Source organism: Gymnogyps californianus, chromosome 1, assembly GCF_018139145.2.
Source record: "Gymnogyps californianus isolate 813 chromosome 1, ASM1813914v2, whole genome shotgun sequence".
In the NCBI taxonomy this organism is placed as follows: domain Eukaryota; kingdom Metazoa; phylum Chordata; class Aves; order Accipitriformes; family Cathartidae; genus Gymnogyps; species Gymnogyps californianus.
This window is the reverse complement of record NC_059471.1, coordinates 146,868,936-146,886,797: the sequence shown is the minus strand read 5'-3', so window position 1 is coordinate 146,886,797 and position 17,862 is coordinate 146,868,936. Positions and strand designations below refer to the sequence as shown.

At 35.3% G+C, this 17,862-nt stretch overlaps 1 protein-coding gene across 1 annotated transcript in view; it reads right to left on the bottom strand.

Moving 5' to 3' along the window:
- PLCZ1 (phospholipase C zeta 1) overlaps nucleotides 1-17,862 on the bottom strand; it is a 58,992-nt gene that overhangs the window by 29,821 nt on the left and 11,309 nt on the right. Inside the window, exons 4-6 of the mRNA XM_050913330.1 lie at nucleotides 13,832-14,033; nucleotides 12,052-12,196; nucleotides 9,011-9,163 (exon numbers count right to left, since the gene is read on the bottom strand). Of these exons, the coding sequence (XP_050769287.1) occupies nucleotides 9,011-9,163; nucleotides 12,052-12,196; nucleotides 13,832-14,033 (500 nt within the window). The remainder of the gene's footprint in view (nucleotides 1-9,010; nucleotides 9,164-12,051; nucleotides 12,197-13,831; nucleotides 14,034-17,862) is intronic.

Genomic DNA, 17,862 nt, shown 5'->3' with positions numbered 1-17,862 from the left:
CTTAAAAACTATTTTGCAAGATATTATTTCTCATTCGTCTACCAGAAAGAGTCCCACTCAGGAATCAAACTTCAAAGATAAAGAGAGGATCAATTTGATAATTGCTCAGAGGATTGACCTATTATAACTGTTGGCAGTAAGGTTAGATCCCATTGAAAAACAGGACCCTTAGCTGGCAATGCGTTGTCCTGTTTTACCTGAGGACTCCATCAGACGTAAGACAAATGTCTAAACACACATAGACTTTCCCAACCATGCAGTCAAAGAGACATCTAACAGTAGTCTTGGAGAAAGTTCTAGTGCAGATGATTTTGCATTTCTTAGAGATGTTTAAGGCAAAATATTGGGTGAGATGTTGCAAATAACACTGTTAACCAACCTGCTGCTCATGGTTCAAGAATTTGCCACAACTCAGAGTCAGAGAGTAGCAAGGGCCAGCAGCTGCACTAGCTGACCCAGGAGCTGAGGGTGATGTGATGGCAGGGCAGGCATGGGGCAATAACCTCACCAACTAGGGCAACAGTAAGATAAGTAGAGCAGGTCTGGTGATGGTAGGCAAGTTCAGGAAGCAGTCCAGTGACTGCCAGACAAGTCATGAGACAGGTCCAAGGTCAAACCAGGAAGCTATATCACATAAGTACAGAATGGCTGAGTTTGGAAGGGACCTCTGGAGACCATCTACTCCAACCCTTTTGTTCAAAGCAGGGTCAATAAGAGTTAGGGCTGCGTCCAGCCAGGTTTTGAGTATCTGCAAGACTGAGACTCCATAATCTCCCCAGGCAACCTGCTCCAGTGCCTGACCACCCTCACAGTAAAAATTATTTTTCTTGTGTTTAAAAAGGAATTTCTTGTATTTCAGTTTGTTCCCACTGCCTCTAGCCATTTCACTGAGAAAAGTCTAGTCCCATCTTGCTTTTCCTAATGAAGCCCAAGATAATGTTAGCCGCCTTTGCTGCAAGTGTACATTGCTGATTGATGGTCAACTTGCACACCAGGACCCCAGGTTCTTTTCTGCAAAGCTGCTTTCCTGTGAGTCATCTCCCAGTGCATGGAGCTACTCCTCCCCAGGTGCAGAACTGTCAGCCAGGCAAGGCCAGGAACAGCAAGTTGCAAGGACAGGCGCTACACACTTACAATGTAGCTCAGGCAAGGACCAAGGACAAGAGCCTGAGCTAAAATGCAGCTCCCAAGCCAATGTATGAGAATGCATAGGTGGAGGCCCCACATGAGGGCTCTAGCTCACAATTTAGCTGTTTTCATCTAAGTCTGGTCCAAGGCTAAACAGCTGCGCTATATCAGAGATGATGTTGTACCTAGGCAACTAAATCTCTGGTAGGTGGGTTAGAAGGGAATCCAAAGGATGATTACAGAGAAAGATGGTTACAGGTTGGTCAGGATAATTAGTCTGGTGTACTCAGGGCCTTCATGCACAGATTCCCTACCACAGTTCAATGCTCCAAGAAGATATCTTGCCAAAAGAAGGATCTGATTTTTATATACTAAATAAACCATCAACCTAAGACCTACATGGTTGATGATATAAAGTATGGCAGTGGTTTGTTTTTAATTACCTTATGAAGTTGCTTTACAATATGGGGAAGTTATTAACAAGAGGTAAGTGACTGTCACATGTTCAATACTTTTCTGGGGAAACCATGTTCCCTCAGAAGACTGTAAAGTACACTGCCCAGAAACAGTGTAGGAATCAGATGAGACTTCCATAAGTTCTCACTAGAACCTAGAGAATCCAGAAATTTTGTGATAAACAATACTGCTTTTCTTATTTTTAATGTCATCACCAAGGCATGCTATCTTTTCAACATCTTTCTTCTCATTTTTGTAAAGAATAGATGCCATAGACAGATTGAAAGGCAAAACAGTGGACTGGAAATGTTTTTGGCTTGCTAAGAAGCAAAGATATTTCTGGTGCAAAGATTTGGTCAAGACATTTGCATATGTGACTTGTAGGTCCAAAAAATAGGAATGAATCTCATCACTGAATTAGATAGGCTAAAGCAGTCTTGATCTTGAATTTCTGAATGAAAATCTTCATGTCCTACTCTTTCAATAACAAGAAAATAAGACTATAAAACCCTATAAAGATATGGGAGAGGAAAATTTGGAGGCGGTTAGACTGAAAATTGAATCATATAGCCACAGGTTAATCAGACTATTACCCTTTTGTCAGATGTTACAGATAGTCAGTAAGAACCTATTTGTCAGAGATTATAGACAGCCAGGTACAACCAAGTTTTGAAAGTTTCTCAGTGAGACAGATCTTTACAGAGAAAGGATGAAAGTGCAGTAGCAATATGAATCTCTTAGACATACACTCAAATGTTATATCTACATGTCGAAGACTGTGGTACTTGTTTCACCCAGACTGGTGCATTCTGGGAAAACAGTGACTATTCTGGGAAAAAGGTGACTGCTTACGGAAAGCTCCTTTGTATATTGAGTAGATACAGGTGAAGAAAAAGGTGAAGGAGGAATCCTGGCTATGGGGTTAGTCAGTTTTCCCCTAATCATAGGATTTAAAATGCCCAGAGAGCATAAGGTTGTACTGGAGACCTTCTATGAATCTTTCTCAATGAGATTATTAAATAGGTCCTTTTATTTAGATAGCATGGCTTTAATAACTATGGGAAACCTTGGTGATTGTGGCCAGAAATGCTTCTGAACCACCACAACATAGTAACTGATCTTGCAGCTCTGTGGTAAACATTAAAGATGACTTGTAAAATAACAGTAGTTGCCACTTCATTTTCAGTTAACAATGCATTAATATCTCTTTCCAATTTTGTGATAGGAAACCTGCAAATAATGAAAAATTCCTAAGTAGTTCACGTATATATCATGCCAGCAGTGTGAGGTAGTTTGAGGTACTACAATGCAAAATAATTGAGGAACAAACCTTCATCAAAAGCATCAATGTGTTTACATTCTTTTTTGTGTGTTACACTTGAGGCTTACCTGTTTCTTTCAGTAGCTGTCAAACCCATTAGAGAGGAAGGATTCAGCAGCGTAAGTAAAAATTGGTCTCACTTCTAGGATTCTAATATTTTCTATGTTCATCTACAAATTGCTGCACAAGACACCACATTCTGTCACTTTAAATCGGCATAATCCAGGAGTGTTAGTGCAATTGGCAAGGATCTCTGGCGCCAGTCAGTGATGTCAAATATAATTTAATGTGGGAACTGACTTAAATGACCTGATATTCCAGTGAATATTAAAGGAACTTCATGAAGTCTCTTTAGAAGCACCATAGTGGCCAAGACTGCAAGGAGAAGATTGTAGTAGGTCTGTTGCTTTGGGTGGCAAAATATCAGCATGGGAAGGCGGTAAGAGGATAGATATGGTAGAGGAGATTGGTGAAGCTCAAGGGTGGCCTTAGTTTATCTCATTGGATAAGGGGTGTGTGAGAGAAACAGTGCAAAATCCTTCTCTTTCCTCTACTCCACATGTAGAGGAAGAATTGTCTATTGACATGCTACAGAATACAGTAATATTCCAGGGAATTAACAGTACTAGTATAGTCAGCTGCAGGGTGAACATATGACTGAGGCCAAAGAATTAAAAAAACTCTTTTTCTGAGATTTTCTGGGTTTTGTGCTTCAAGGCAAGTGGGTGTTGAGAAAAAGCAGAGAGCAATAGCTTTCAGTGACCATCCAATTTTCTTTTCTGGTCTTCCTTGTGATTTTCACTTAGACTTACAATGGTAGGAGATGTCATGCATAAGGACATGCATAAGATGGTCCAAGGAAGCACCTAAAAATGGGTTTGCTCTGCATTTTAATCCTTCTTCCAGACACACACAATCATCTCAGCTGACAAAGGTGTAGCTCAAAACCTACTTAGAAAAGGAAGTAGGAGATTGATCAGACAACAGAGGAGAAAACAATTTCCATGGAGATCTCCAAATCTCCAAGATCTAAATAAGAACTTGTAATTGGCAAATGTTTCTATGAAGTGTTTGGAGAAATTATGTGGTATTCCACTTCACGTACAGACAAGGGCACCATTTGATTCAGATCTTGAAGAACATTGATAAGTGGGTATTAAAAGGACATCTTGCATGAGCTGCATGTACCCCTTCATAGGAGGAGCAAAACTAGGAACAACAACAGTAGCTGTCAGATGAGGAGGATTTCCCACCCAAGAAACAGTGTTTCAGTCTCATGTGACAGGGAGAAAAGCTGGATGTTGAAGGTCCTTGCCAAAGAAATCTGAGAGAAAAGGGAAGGAGGGCTGAACTGGTTAGTCCAGAGCCAAATATTTGGGGGATCCTACAAGCAGGTTGTTAAAAAAAGCCTAGCAAAGAAGGCAATAGCACAGGTCATGAACACAAGAGGTGATAACTAAGTGATCAATAACTTGTTGTGATGCAGAAAATCAGAGAACTTGATGGACAGAAGTATGCCCATTGCATTTATAGGCAAGTGAGGCACATGTGGCAGTAAAGAGGTTTGTGTTGTGTCCCTAGGGATATTATTAGATTGGAATATTCTCTAACAGAGCACTTTATAAAAAAGGTCTCTGTGGTTATCATTAATTTCAATGAAGAGTGAAAGACTCTCTACCCTTTCAATCCCTCCCATCTTCCTTGCTAAGATCCAACCAGAAGGGAGGAGGATGGAGCTCAACACAAGGTAGGTGAAGATGACAAAAGAAGGTAAACAAGATTGTAGGGAAAATGGAAGTAAAGCACTGTAACTATTCCAAATACCTTAATTTTTAAACTCAGCGTAATTCAATTCATATACACACACACACACACACACACGGTAAAGTGACTTGAAGTATATTCACCTTAATACTGAGCTACTTTAGTGTGACATTCATATGCATTTATAATCAAGATAAGTAAATATTTTAGCATATAAGCAATTTACCACCTATTTTTATTTGGCTTTAATATAAGACAGTGTAACAGTGTAAAAAAAGAAGCAACACTGAAGAAATCATCATTTTAAACTCATATTTAAAACAGACTTTAAAAGCATATCTAATAAAACATGCTAAGGAAAAAGCTAATAACCTAGGTGAAAGGAATGTATGTTGGCCACAGAACATGCTGAACAGAACTCTACAAAGAAAACTTAAGACCTGTCAGTAGGCTAAATTAGAGCATATAATGATTTCTTTTAAAAAATGTTGCTTTTTGCTATATTTTCTATTTCTTTTTTTTTATTTCAATATTCAATGAAAGACACAGGTTCACATATAAATACAGATGAGTTACATAGGAAAGTCTCAAAAGAGGAAACTGATTCAAAGCTTTCCCTTTTTGTTGCATGTGAATATAATATAGATAGATACAGTTATCTGATAAGAATTTTGCCATTAAAAGTACTCATGTAGGCAGGTACACCAATTCCCTTGAGTGCATTATTCATAGTAATTTTTTTCAAAATGATTTATCAGGCTATTCGTCGTATCAGCCTCTAAGCAAGTGTATTTCCTGCGCTTGAGCCTTGTCAATGAACACTTATCATTCTGTTGAACCAATCTCATATCTGAGCAATTACAATGAACTTTAATCATCCTGACACTTACTATATTTTATTAGACTTATATTAGAAATCAGAAGACTGTTATGTTTAAAGAACAATGCCTTTACTCTGTTACTGGTGTTAACACTTCTGATACAATTTTCTTCCTGGGATGGCTTTACCAGTTGGGTTCCTATAGAATCATACCAGATATGATAGCTTCCCTATTCTCGCTCGTGCTCCATCTTGAAAAAAGTGCAACAGTAAATGATACAGGTGACAACTATTTTTTTTTACACTAACTGAGAATCTTTCTCATGAACAGCATTTTAAATTTGTCATTTATGGTTCTGTAACATCTGTTTTGCACTGCTTAAGTAAAGCAGGCTGTCCTGGTTTTGGCTGGGACAGAGTAAACTTCTTAGTAGCTGGTACAGTGCTGTGTTTTGGATTTAGTGTGAGAATAATGTTGATAACACACTCATGTTTTAGTTGTTGCTAAGTAGCGCTTATCTTAAGCCAAGGACTTTTCAGTTTCCCATGCTCTGCCAGCAAGCAGGTGTGCAAGAAGCTGGGAGGGAGCACAGCCAGGACAGCTGACCCCAACTAGCCAAAGGGGTATTCCATACCATGGAACGTCATGCCCAGTATATAAACAGGGGGGAGTTGGCCGGGAGGCATGGATCGCGGCTCAGGCATCGGTCAGTGGGTGGTGAGCAATTGCATTGTGCATCACTGGTTTGTTTTCTTATTTCTTTTTTTGTTGTTGTATTCTTTTTCATTACAATTATTATTATTATTAGTTAGTAGTGTATTTTTATTTTTTCTTTAGTTATTAAACTGTTCTTATCTCAACCTACGAGTTTTAGTTTTTTTCCTTTCCTCCTCCCCACCCCACTGGGAGGAGGGAGGGGGAAGCAGCTGCGTGGTGCTTAGTTGCTGACTGGGGTTAAACCACGACACAGGCTTAAGACTAAGTAAATTCAACATCTGGCTCACTCAAATGATAATGAATTTACCCAGGCCTTGAATATGCACAAGGTCCCAAGCTTTAAGGATGTGATGCCACTAAACTCCTTTTGAACATGGACCAAAAGTGGTTCTTCAAAAAGATGCCAGCCAAAAGTCAAGCTTACTACTCTATATGCAAATTCAGTCCTAACTACATATTTCCCTTGCAAAATAAAATCTTAATGATTTTTCTTACGTGCTTGATCAGAGCAGCTAAGAGAAATGGAGATGATCCTAATCCTTGTTCATTCTCAACATAATGATTTATTAAATTCAGACTTTTGTAAATCAGCTGAGGACAGTGGTATTATTTAGGTAACTCTCACATCTTACATAGATGTGGAATACATCTCACATAACTTTAAAAGATTAAAAGTTCAATAAAATGAATCTCACCTGAACGGCATACATTTAAGTGAGGAGTAAGTATGGAACTCAGCAATGCATTTTCAGGCAAAAATTCTACAGAGCTGACTTATGAAAACTCTAAGCTATGGAAATAGGAAGTATGAATTCCTTATATCACAGTAAACATACAGTAAGGGACATATCTCATAGAAAGTAATATTTTTAAGTATGTGATTCAGTGACTCCATGATTCAGATGCAGCACACTGATTTTGTGTTTGCTACAGAGGACATATGATCCTTGGTCATCTATTAGACTGAATGCAGCTATGCTTTGAGAAGCTTTAAAACAAACCCTCATGTTGAATACAGTTTATACTTTTTTCTAATTTACAGAACAGTTTTCAAGGTTGCAAAGTGATATTGCACAGTGTGATATAAAAAATATAATGCTACAATCTAAAAAAAAATATTGGCTTACTGAGAAATTTATTAAGATGTATAAAATATATTTATGACAACATTGCTATGAAAATATAACACTATGGTAATACTGTAGCATGTCTTTTGGACACACCACTTCAAAAATATTTTTTCCATGACAAATCCTTTACAAAAATACATCTCTCTGTGTGTTGTCTTTCCTTATGACAGTGTTTCCTCCCCACATTTTCATTTGCATTGTTCCTTTTTCAGTTACTGTAAAAAAAAAGGTATAAAATATATCTGATCTACCACTGATAACAGTGACAAGCCTAAATAACTGTTTTGTATGCATGCATCTATTTGTGTTACAAGATATTAAAAAAAAACTTTTGTCCTTGAAAGAAAATTATGTGCAGAGACTGGAACAATGGGAATTTATTTGTTTTAGTTTGCAATAAAATTTTCAACACCCATCTAATTGCCTTTTCTGACTTCATATCCCAGGGGTCTCAAGCCACCAGCTGAGAAACACTGCCTTGGGGAGAAACACACTGAGAAAGAGAGAATGTTTTTCCAGTAACAGAACTCGATTAAGTAGTTCCATCAAGATTGTTATTGACAAAAAATGTAGATTCAGGTTTCCATTTCAATAACATGTTTAAATTTCAGGAAATTCTTTCAATCTAAGGAACAAAAAATAAATTAGCAGAAAACAGATAGACTAACATGTTTAAAGTGAAGATTTTTAAATTTTGGTTCAAAGCATAATGTTGTTTAAAAATTTATACTTTGTTTCCTCTTTTAAAACTAAAACTCTGGAAGCCTCATTTCAGAGAAAAGGAAGAGAAGAAAGGAGAGGAAAGGAGAGGAGACAAGAGAATTGTTCAGTTTAACCTCAAAATGTTGACTTCACAGGTCAACAGAAACTTTGAAGCTGTTCATTACAGCACAGTTTCAATAACTTGAAATTTCCAAAATTAAATTAATCAGGTGTTTGCATAGCTCTCAGATTCAGAGTTCAGCTTCAGTAGTACTTACTTCTACAATCTTTGGCAAGTCATTCCCTGTGTATAAATCTGCCCTCTCTAAAGGCAGATGCTCTTTTCTGTGGTTAGACTACCACGTCTCCAACATAGGACTACTGTAGATGAACCACACTATGATAACTTAATTCATATTAAGTAATAGTTTAGTTTGAAAAAATCAGAGTAATTTCAGTGTTGCTACTCAGTTTTTGATATGCAGGTTTATTCAGTGTTAGTAAGTATGATTCAAAATAATAAGACACATTACTACACCTGCCATGTTTCATTTAAAATAAACTGCAACCCACAAACTTAACTGTATTTGTATATAAAATAAAATAAAACTTTTAATGCATCCAAAGCAGCAGAAGATGGATTGATGTGAACTGCAAGATCTAAGGCTTTGCAAAAGTGTTAGTATGTTAGCTTTTAACAAATACATGCTTCAGCATTGTACTGAAAACAGTTTTCCTTTAAACAAAAACTTCCATATGAATCCACATGATTCATTTTCATTTTTTCTGTTTTCTTTATCTTTTCATGTGTTTTTTGTATTGTTTAACTATTTTTTGTTACCACCTAAAGTCTACTTCAGACACTAGATGAGCAGTTTTATAAATTCAGTTTCAGAAGACTAAAAAAAAAAAAAAATCCAAACCCAGTTTTTTTCCCCTATCTTTCACAGAGAAAAATGCAATGTTATTACCTCAGGAGAAGGTAGTTGAGTCACCACTGTATCACCAATTGTTGAAGTAAGAAGATTGTCACCTAGAATACTTTCTAAACAGTCTGCCATTACCTCCTGCTGCTTAGGGCTGCAGTGGTTCTCCAAAGACAGTACAATTGGATAGTCAGATGCCTGGAAATATAATTTAAAGGTTTTTATTATTAATAAATAAAAAGAGAACTACCTGATTCCCCAAAATATCTTACAGAAGTCCCCTTGGTAATCTGTATTTTCCTTTATTTTCAAAACTTTCAGAATATAAGTCAGTTGTTTCAGGTTAGTAACACAATAAAAAAGCTCACAATATTTATGGAAAAGAGAAAGCACAATTGAAGAAGAGAAAAAAAAGCATCCTCAGGAAGTTAAAAGGGGAGTTAAAACAGGGCTAAACATACACAGAGATGAAAAAAAAAAACAACTAGGGAAATCAAATGAAGATCGGTTAAGGACACAATTCTTCATTAGAGAAACTAAGTAATATCTGTGCTGATCTTTGGAAAGTGCATATTGAAGCGTATTCGTCCAATAATCCATAGAAAATAATTTATCAGAGGCATTTAACATACTGATTAATGTTGGATGTAAAGAAAGTAGAGAGAAAATAAGTGTTAAATCAGGCTGATTCAATTGCATAGGGCAGAGCACAACCTGGAAGCAAAAAGCAGAATTTCTCACAGAGTTAATGGCTCAGCTGATACACAGAGCTTCTAAAGAATGATGCATTGGCTACTGTGTGTCTGAAACAGCGGTTCTCAACAAATGAACTTACAAAGGAAAAAGAGGAATTATAATGTCATCTGCCCAAAAAGAAGGATGGGGTAAAACCTCCCAGACACACTAAAGCATAAAAAATTAATTATGTTAATTTCAAAGGAGACTTAAAACATTCTGAATTCTAAACCCATCAATTTTAACCATTTTGGTGTTTTTCAAAATTAAAGAAATCTTCATCTCTTCAGACCTAATATCTGCTCTTTCTTTTGCACCTAAATGTTATATCACAACTGCTCTGAAATTCTGTTGACTAAGTCATCCCAACAGGGAATTATCACATTTGGTAGATTAATTTTCTAGAAATAATGACTAAGTTTTGTGAGAAATAATTTCAATAAGGGGAAATAAGGGAAAAGAATAATAGAAAACAAAATTATTGCAATTTTCATGTACCTATAGGAAGAACTTTGAAGCTTTGACATAATCATGTACCTTTAAATTTACATCTGACATATTTTAGTGATAGTTCCTTTAATGGCTGGCATCTATTTTAAAGGACAATGAAAAAACAATGATAAACAAGGCAAAATTGGCTTTTACCTAAATATAAATTATAGCCATCAGTTTACTGTAAGTGACACAGATTTAAAATATTTCTCTGTTTTGTGGGGGATAGTGTGTGATTTGTGTACAGAATTTCCTCCATTGTTTACACAGTGTTGTTATGAGAAGAGAATTGTTTTGTTTTGTTTTTAAAAGGTAAAATCAGATTCTAAAATTGCAATTGACAAAGTAAACCAGGATTAAATGTCTTTTGCTTTAATTTATGACAGATTTTAATTGACTACATTTCAAGTTGACAGTATCCTTAAAATTTGCTCAGAAATCTTTGCCTTCACATAAACAAGCTATGCATATTTTTTTATAATATCACAAAATTTTCTTGGGACTCTACACCTTACTCATCACAGTACTCAAGCAAGACAGGTGAAACATGGGAAATGGAGTAAAATTAGACAATAGCTCAAATGAGACGTGTCCATTTAGACTGTGTAAATAAATCTCATAAGTTGCCAGTAATACTGGTGGCTACTAAAAACAAGTACTCTGAATAAAATCTTTGCTTGGGCAGGACCTAAACTGTCGATTTCTAAGGGAAGTACCATTTTATGTTTACCCTGTTTTCACACTTATCCCCTGACCATTTGCTATTGACCACTAATAGAAGCACACCTTAGCATGGATAGACAGCTGGTACGAACCATTACCTGTTGTTGGGATTTTATCATCTTATTGTAACTTGTGCCTGTTAAATGAAGTTTGTATTATAGTTATGTACAATGTGCTGTGTATTAGCAAAACCAGGAGAGTTATATCTAATGGGTTGTGAAGAACAGCGAAATAAAACCATATTTTTGTTTTCACTATCTTTTAAAATCAGAGACTAACTAAATTTTATATAGAAATCAGAACAGAAAAAATACAGCTTTGCATGACTCTGAGAAGGCTATAAATATATATGTATAAAAATCCATATAAATGTATGATCACAGATGTATATATTCATACACATAATGCTGGCCTGAATACAAGAGTTATCTTAATAGTCATTCAGGACTTCATTTGAGCAGGAGTTTTGCCAGAAACCTCTACAAAAGACTGAGACAGTGCCAAATGCTCTCCAGCTTTCGCTGCTTTGCCAGAGATAGGCAGAAGGGACACTGCCCTAATGAGTCATCTGACAAAAAGACAGCAGTAGATGGTAACCTTTATCAGGCCTTGAATTCAAAACAAAAAGAGAGGAAATGGAAAACAGAGTAAGTCTCAAACTCAGAGACTATCTAACATTTTTCTCTATTTCGTAAATTCAGGCATAGGATATAGGACAGACTGATAGCAACAGAAGAATAAGTGAAATAAAAAAATCAAAGGATATAAAGAAGGAATAAAACATCAAACTGATTCTGAAGTAGTTGTTCACTTTACATTCAGTCCTTGCTTAAATGACCTCAGGTGAGAATTCCGCCTAACAAGCTGAGTAAGACCTTCTGAATTCCTTGCACCAAGTTTGGTTTATAATCATTATCAGCAAAATATGTTTACCATTCCTTAAATAAAATAAAAAAGGTATTAAGAACAGATAGCACAATTTTCCTGTAATTTATTTCAACAATGCTCACTGTCACAAGCACTGTCTCTGTTTCTTATTTTTTTACCCTGGAGAATCTCTAACAACACGTCCCTGGGCTTTGTTAAAGCCACCATCACATTTTAACCAACATATATATATATACACACATACATACCACAAATGCATACTTGTCTATCACTTGAATTACAGAACGAAATGGAATTTTGCTCGTTAAAGTGAGACCATGATACACAACAGGTTCATTGTTTGAGCCATCCCAGCAGTCAATTTCCAGGCAACGACATCCTTTTAAGAGAGCACTTCAAAAGAACAAGAGAAACAATTTTACAGTCAAAAGAAAGATACCACACTTTCTTATACAAGTCATTGTATTTCTGATTACAAGCACGTTGAATAATTATAAAAAATCCTACTTTTTCATCACAAAAGAAAAGAAATCCTGTAGAATTATACAGACATGAGACAGAGCTATATTTTCTGCTGTTTATCTTAGGCGTGTTAGGTTATAAACTTTATTAGAGCATTAAGGAGTAAGATGGATAATCTGAATAAGCTTCATTAAGAAACTAAAATTGAGGGTCAAAGATTTAAATAAAAGAATTTTGGAATTATGGCAAATCGTTGCTTAAAATAGAAGAAGAAATGTTTTAAAGGGCCTTTTTTATTACTATTCCAGGATTTGTCTGCAAGTTTGAGAACCATTATACTTAAAAATAACAGCATCGCAATTACAGAATCAGGTTGTGCTTGGTCTTTACATAATTCAGTTGTTCTCCCCCCACCTTATTTCTAAAAGGGAGTGCTGAAGTTTCTCAGATGCCTTAAATTTACTCTGTTTTAATTTTGAATATGTTAATGGCACCCCTTAAAGGTCTTAGGTTTCTAATATTTGGCTTGTTACTAATGCAAACTTTTCTTGTAGACTATTTTACCTAATTATCAATCTGTCTTTTACTTGCTGTCCTTTACATGCTAACAATATCTCAAAGACGCTTCTAGCTTATTTTAGCATTTTATATTTTCCTTACACAAATAGTAGACAAAAAGGAAGAGAGGGGGTTTTATACCCTCTTTGCAATTACTTTAAGCAAAGCAGTATTAATGTCATATCATTTTAAATACTGTTAGAAATAAATTCACTAGTGTTTCTAATGGTTGTAAGCCTTTATAGAATATCCAGAGAACAACCAAAACAAAAAAGTTCAGATAGATGATGGTTCCAACTGCTTTCACTTTACTAAAGTAGTACAAAATAACAGGAATGCTGGACACCTGTCTTCCAAATTCTTCATACTTTCTGTTCCCTTCTGCATTGCCTTTATTACATAACCCATTTTCTCCTTCCCTGATCATTTCTTCTAAATATGTCTTGGCAATAAGGCAACCTGGTTTCCTTCTCCTCTTGGACTCATATGCTGCACATTCAAAGTTTCTTCTCCCTCCTGGCTACTATAGTGCCCACATTTTTTGTTGTTGTTGTTTCTAAACTGACCGCATTGCAACATACACTGATCACCTGGAGTATCACCTTGACATACTCCACCGTACTGTGCCCTTACGTCCTGTATATTGATCAGATTACAGTTTGCTCAGGAATTTTACATTTATTTCAGGGAGTTATTTATTTTTGCATGGCATGTTGAGATTAAAAACTGATTTAATCATATATGGTGCAGCATACTATAGATTTCATTTGCTGTAAGGTAGATTTTTTGAGATGTAAGTGAAAAAATAGATTGTTTCCAGACTATGAACAGATGGTTTGGCAAATATATTGAAAAGTGTACACACAAAATAAAATACCACTCTCACATTTTCTACTTGTATCTGTGATGGTTTTGTTCCTTATTGCCAAGCAGGATTATATGTGACCTAGTATTCATTTTAAAAAAGCCAAAGAGTGCTTAAAACATTAAAAAACAGTATCTAAATACCTGATATAGCCCCATAAATCACTGGGCCCTATTAGTTGGTCAGATATCAAGTAGGTGTTGTGAGAAGATGAAATAAAATAGTCACATAATGGGTGGTTCATGTCTTGGTAGACGGTCCTGTGATCGTTTTTAAATATCGAACAGTCTTCTGAGGTCATGTACCTTATAAATCCTTCAAATGACATCTGCCTTCTTTTCCTCACTGAACAAAAAACAAAGCAAAAAATTTCTGGTATGAAGCTAAACTGGTGGTTATATTTGTGTACTTACTTTCCATAATTTTTAATAGCCAATTCTGAACATTGCTAAAGGTTATACAGCATAACACTTTCCTGCAATTTTAAAATTCATAACAAACAATATAAACACAAACATCAGATATGTGCAATTCTGGAGCTGAATTGCTGTGGTGCAAAATTATGAGAGGAAATAAATGTGTTCTGACATTTTTATTCTTCTACAGACACCAGTAAGAAGAGTTTGCAGTAGTCTTAAATATAAAGGAAAATATTTGTTGTTTAGTTTTGGAAAGTAACATGCTAGTAAATGCACAAAGAGAATCTTCTTTTCTCTGTAGAAAGAACAGAAATTGTTCTCTGAAATGTCAGTCAGAGACTATCAAAATAATCTTGCAGAAACTATGAATCCTAGCACCAAATATCTTCCTCAGTGGTGGAAAATTCCAAATAAATACTGATGAAATAATGTTTAAATTAGAAGTATTTGAAATAAAAATAGCATCTTAACAAAATAAATGACTGCCCACAAAGATGAATTGCAAATCAAGTTTATTATATCACTGCATCTATAACAAAATGTGCTAATTGCCCCCATACCAGTGATAGTCATCCGATTTGTTTTGTTTTTAACTGATTTAATGACAAACAGATCCATTATACTGCCAACTGCTGCTCCAATGTCATACTTCAAATGTAATAATTTTGCAAACGATATAATCTCAGAAGTCAGCTTTGTTTCAAAACATAACCTAGTTTGAATTAGTCAGGGATTTTGCCCAGTTCTGGCTCTAAAATAACCTTATTATTGTCACCATAGTAGGCTAGTGATAATTAAGCAGTAAGTAATCCAAGATTACTTTCTGTTAACGATATCTTAAAGAGGTCAATGTATACAAACTTTTCACCAAAAAAACCCCAAAAACCAAAACCCAAAACATTTATCTGACCTGTTAATTCTCACTAGAGCTACAAGAATCACAATTTACAGGTCAGAATTGCAATTATCAGTCATCTTCACTATGTGTACAGACTGAAAGTTTTCTATCTATCTGAATGAGAATTTATGAAAATCATTCTGATGATGGTAACACAAAGAAAACAATTATTTCTAAATTATACAGTTTTTTGAACTAGAAAACTTTGCAATGTTTTAAAATGCTAAACAGAAATAGAAAATAAGGACGAAGGCCCTCCAGACATCATACATACACACACTGTTGTCCTTAACCATACAAATGTGATTCCTACCAGAAGTCTGTCAAAGCTATTCTTAAAGACTTTCATTCATGAAGAACCCACAGACATCCTAGTAATCCCATTTCAGCACCTAAGTAACCTTATTGTTAGAAAGCTTTCTGTAATATTTACCCTGAAACTTCCTTGCTGTCTGAGATACTTGTTCTGTTTTGTACTATTCCTCTCCTTTTTTTTCACAGTCTTATCTACATATGAAGACTGCTATTGCACTTCCCCTCATTCCACTGCCTTCCAGAAGAAACAAATCCAATTCAGTGCATCTTTCAATTTACATTAGGTTTTCTTAGACTTCTGATAATTTTCATTGTTCTTCTACAGCTCTTTCTATCTGGTGAACTTCCTTCTTGATGTTTGATGCCCTAAATGGAAGGTAGTGCTTCTCCTTATTGAACTCCAGCCTTCTTTTCTACCTTATCAATTTGCCAAGATCACTTTGACTTCTAAACTTGTTACCTATTATACTTGAAGTTCTGGTGTCAAATCTAAACTTAATAAAATCAATTTCTATTCCATCATCCAGCTTATCAACGACATAATTGAAGTCTGGATCCCACCACAATGTTCAATGAAACTGTAGATTGATGTAGCCTATCATTTGACTCATTGATGACTAACTTCTCAGAGTAATTTTCTAATGAGTTGCTTACGTACCATGTAGTTATTTTGCCTGCTTCCTCAACTTGCTTCTTAGAATGCAAGACAGTGTTAAAAAGTACGATTTTTCTTCTATCCACCAGTGCTGTTACTCTCTCATAGAAGAAAACTGGATACTATTTCTTCATGGAAAGTCCTGACAAACTGTTACTCATCCTTATCATCTTAGAGGTGATTACATATTCATTATTTGTTCCAGTTTTTTCTGGTAACTAACTGGTGTCTAGTTCCTTGGATGTTCCCTTTCTAAAATAGATATTACATTTGATCTTTCCCAGTCTTTCATTTCATCATCCATTCTCCACGTGTTTTCAAATGTAACCTGTATTAGCCAAGCTCGTTACAATCAATTTTCTAAGAACTCAGATTTGTCAACCTGTCTTCACCAATCTGATTAAGTCATTCAAGCATGTCCTACCCTGGTTTTTTTCCATATTTTTGACTGAGATCTTACTCTGGTCTCATTAATAATATTAGCCACTTGTTGTACTTAAGTAGTGCATCAAGAATTTCCTTGGTCTTTCTTTTAACCAACATATTTGCAGAATGATTTATTGCTACCCTGGTGACTCTTGATAGTTGTATCTTATTTAGTATCTTGACTTTTTTTATTTATCCACATGCACATGTTATATTGTTTTATACTTGTAGCAATAGGATTAAGTTTCTACTTTCTGTGTCTTTAAAAAACATTTCGAATTTTTTTACATGTTGCTCAAAACAGAATACGTTCATCCTGTATGTTTTATTTATAATGAATTACACGAATTGTAGACTTAATTCTTTTGAAGAGAAGATTTTTCATCAATAGTATCTGGTTTTAATTTCTGATTAATTTATATTTCATGCTCTATATATTTCTCTGTGTAATTACAAGTTGGGCCAGTAACTCCTTTTTTTTAAATTTTTTTATTTACTAACAATTCTTACATGACTTTTTTTTTACATTTATCTTTTAAATTAATGAAAAATACTGACTTTCCAAAGTTTTGCTTCTTTTCTGAATTATTTTTTATGCTTTCCTGGCTGCTCTTGTCATTGATAAAAGGTAACTACAGTGTTATCAAGAAGACAACTTATGTTTAGATAAATATGATCATGACCATAATTCCCTAAAAGTGAAAACATTATAAAGTAAATTTGTGTTACTTTGTTAGCCAACATGTAAGGTCTTTGACTTCAATAAAACGTTCACTTCGTGTCTAATCAAAGGACTAAAAATATTTGTATTTTTATACAGCTTATTACAGGCCCTTACATTACATTGGCTTATAAATTTTTTTCTCAGGGATCTGTAGTTGCTGTCCTTGAACTGCATACAACTGAAGTCACCATCATGTTTCTGGAGAACTACCAAAACTCCAAGCAAGTTTGTAAAATGATAAGACCCATCTGTAAGCAGGAAGAGTGGCTTTGCACTAACAGTTCTGGCAGCACGTGCAGTTCTGTGAACTGAGATATGCAAAAAAGCATCACGTGTACATAAATGGCATGCCATCTGCTAAAATAAATTTTCAGAGATCTGATGTTTGGTAGAAGATATCATAGTTTTGAGAGTTTAAGACAAAGGTAGGCTTAATTTTTAATTATTGCTATTATTCATTCACGTCTCTCTTACCAGTGGAGAAAACCTACTGGGTTTCTTTAGAACTCTCTCTTATCTTTGGCTGATGAAGATACCAAAACTAGTTAGGAATGGAAAGGGGTGCTTTTTAAGTTCTGAGGAATAGCACAGTCATACTATTTTCTGACCATTTACAGACATTTTCTGCTTCTACATTAAAAGAAACAAGTAAGAAGGAAGCAGTAGCAAAAGAAAAGTGTGACAAAGGTGGAGCGGCAGAAGGCAATCACTATGCATTGAGCACAGCCTCCTGCAAC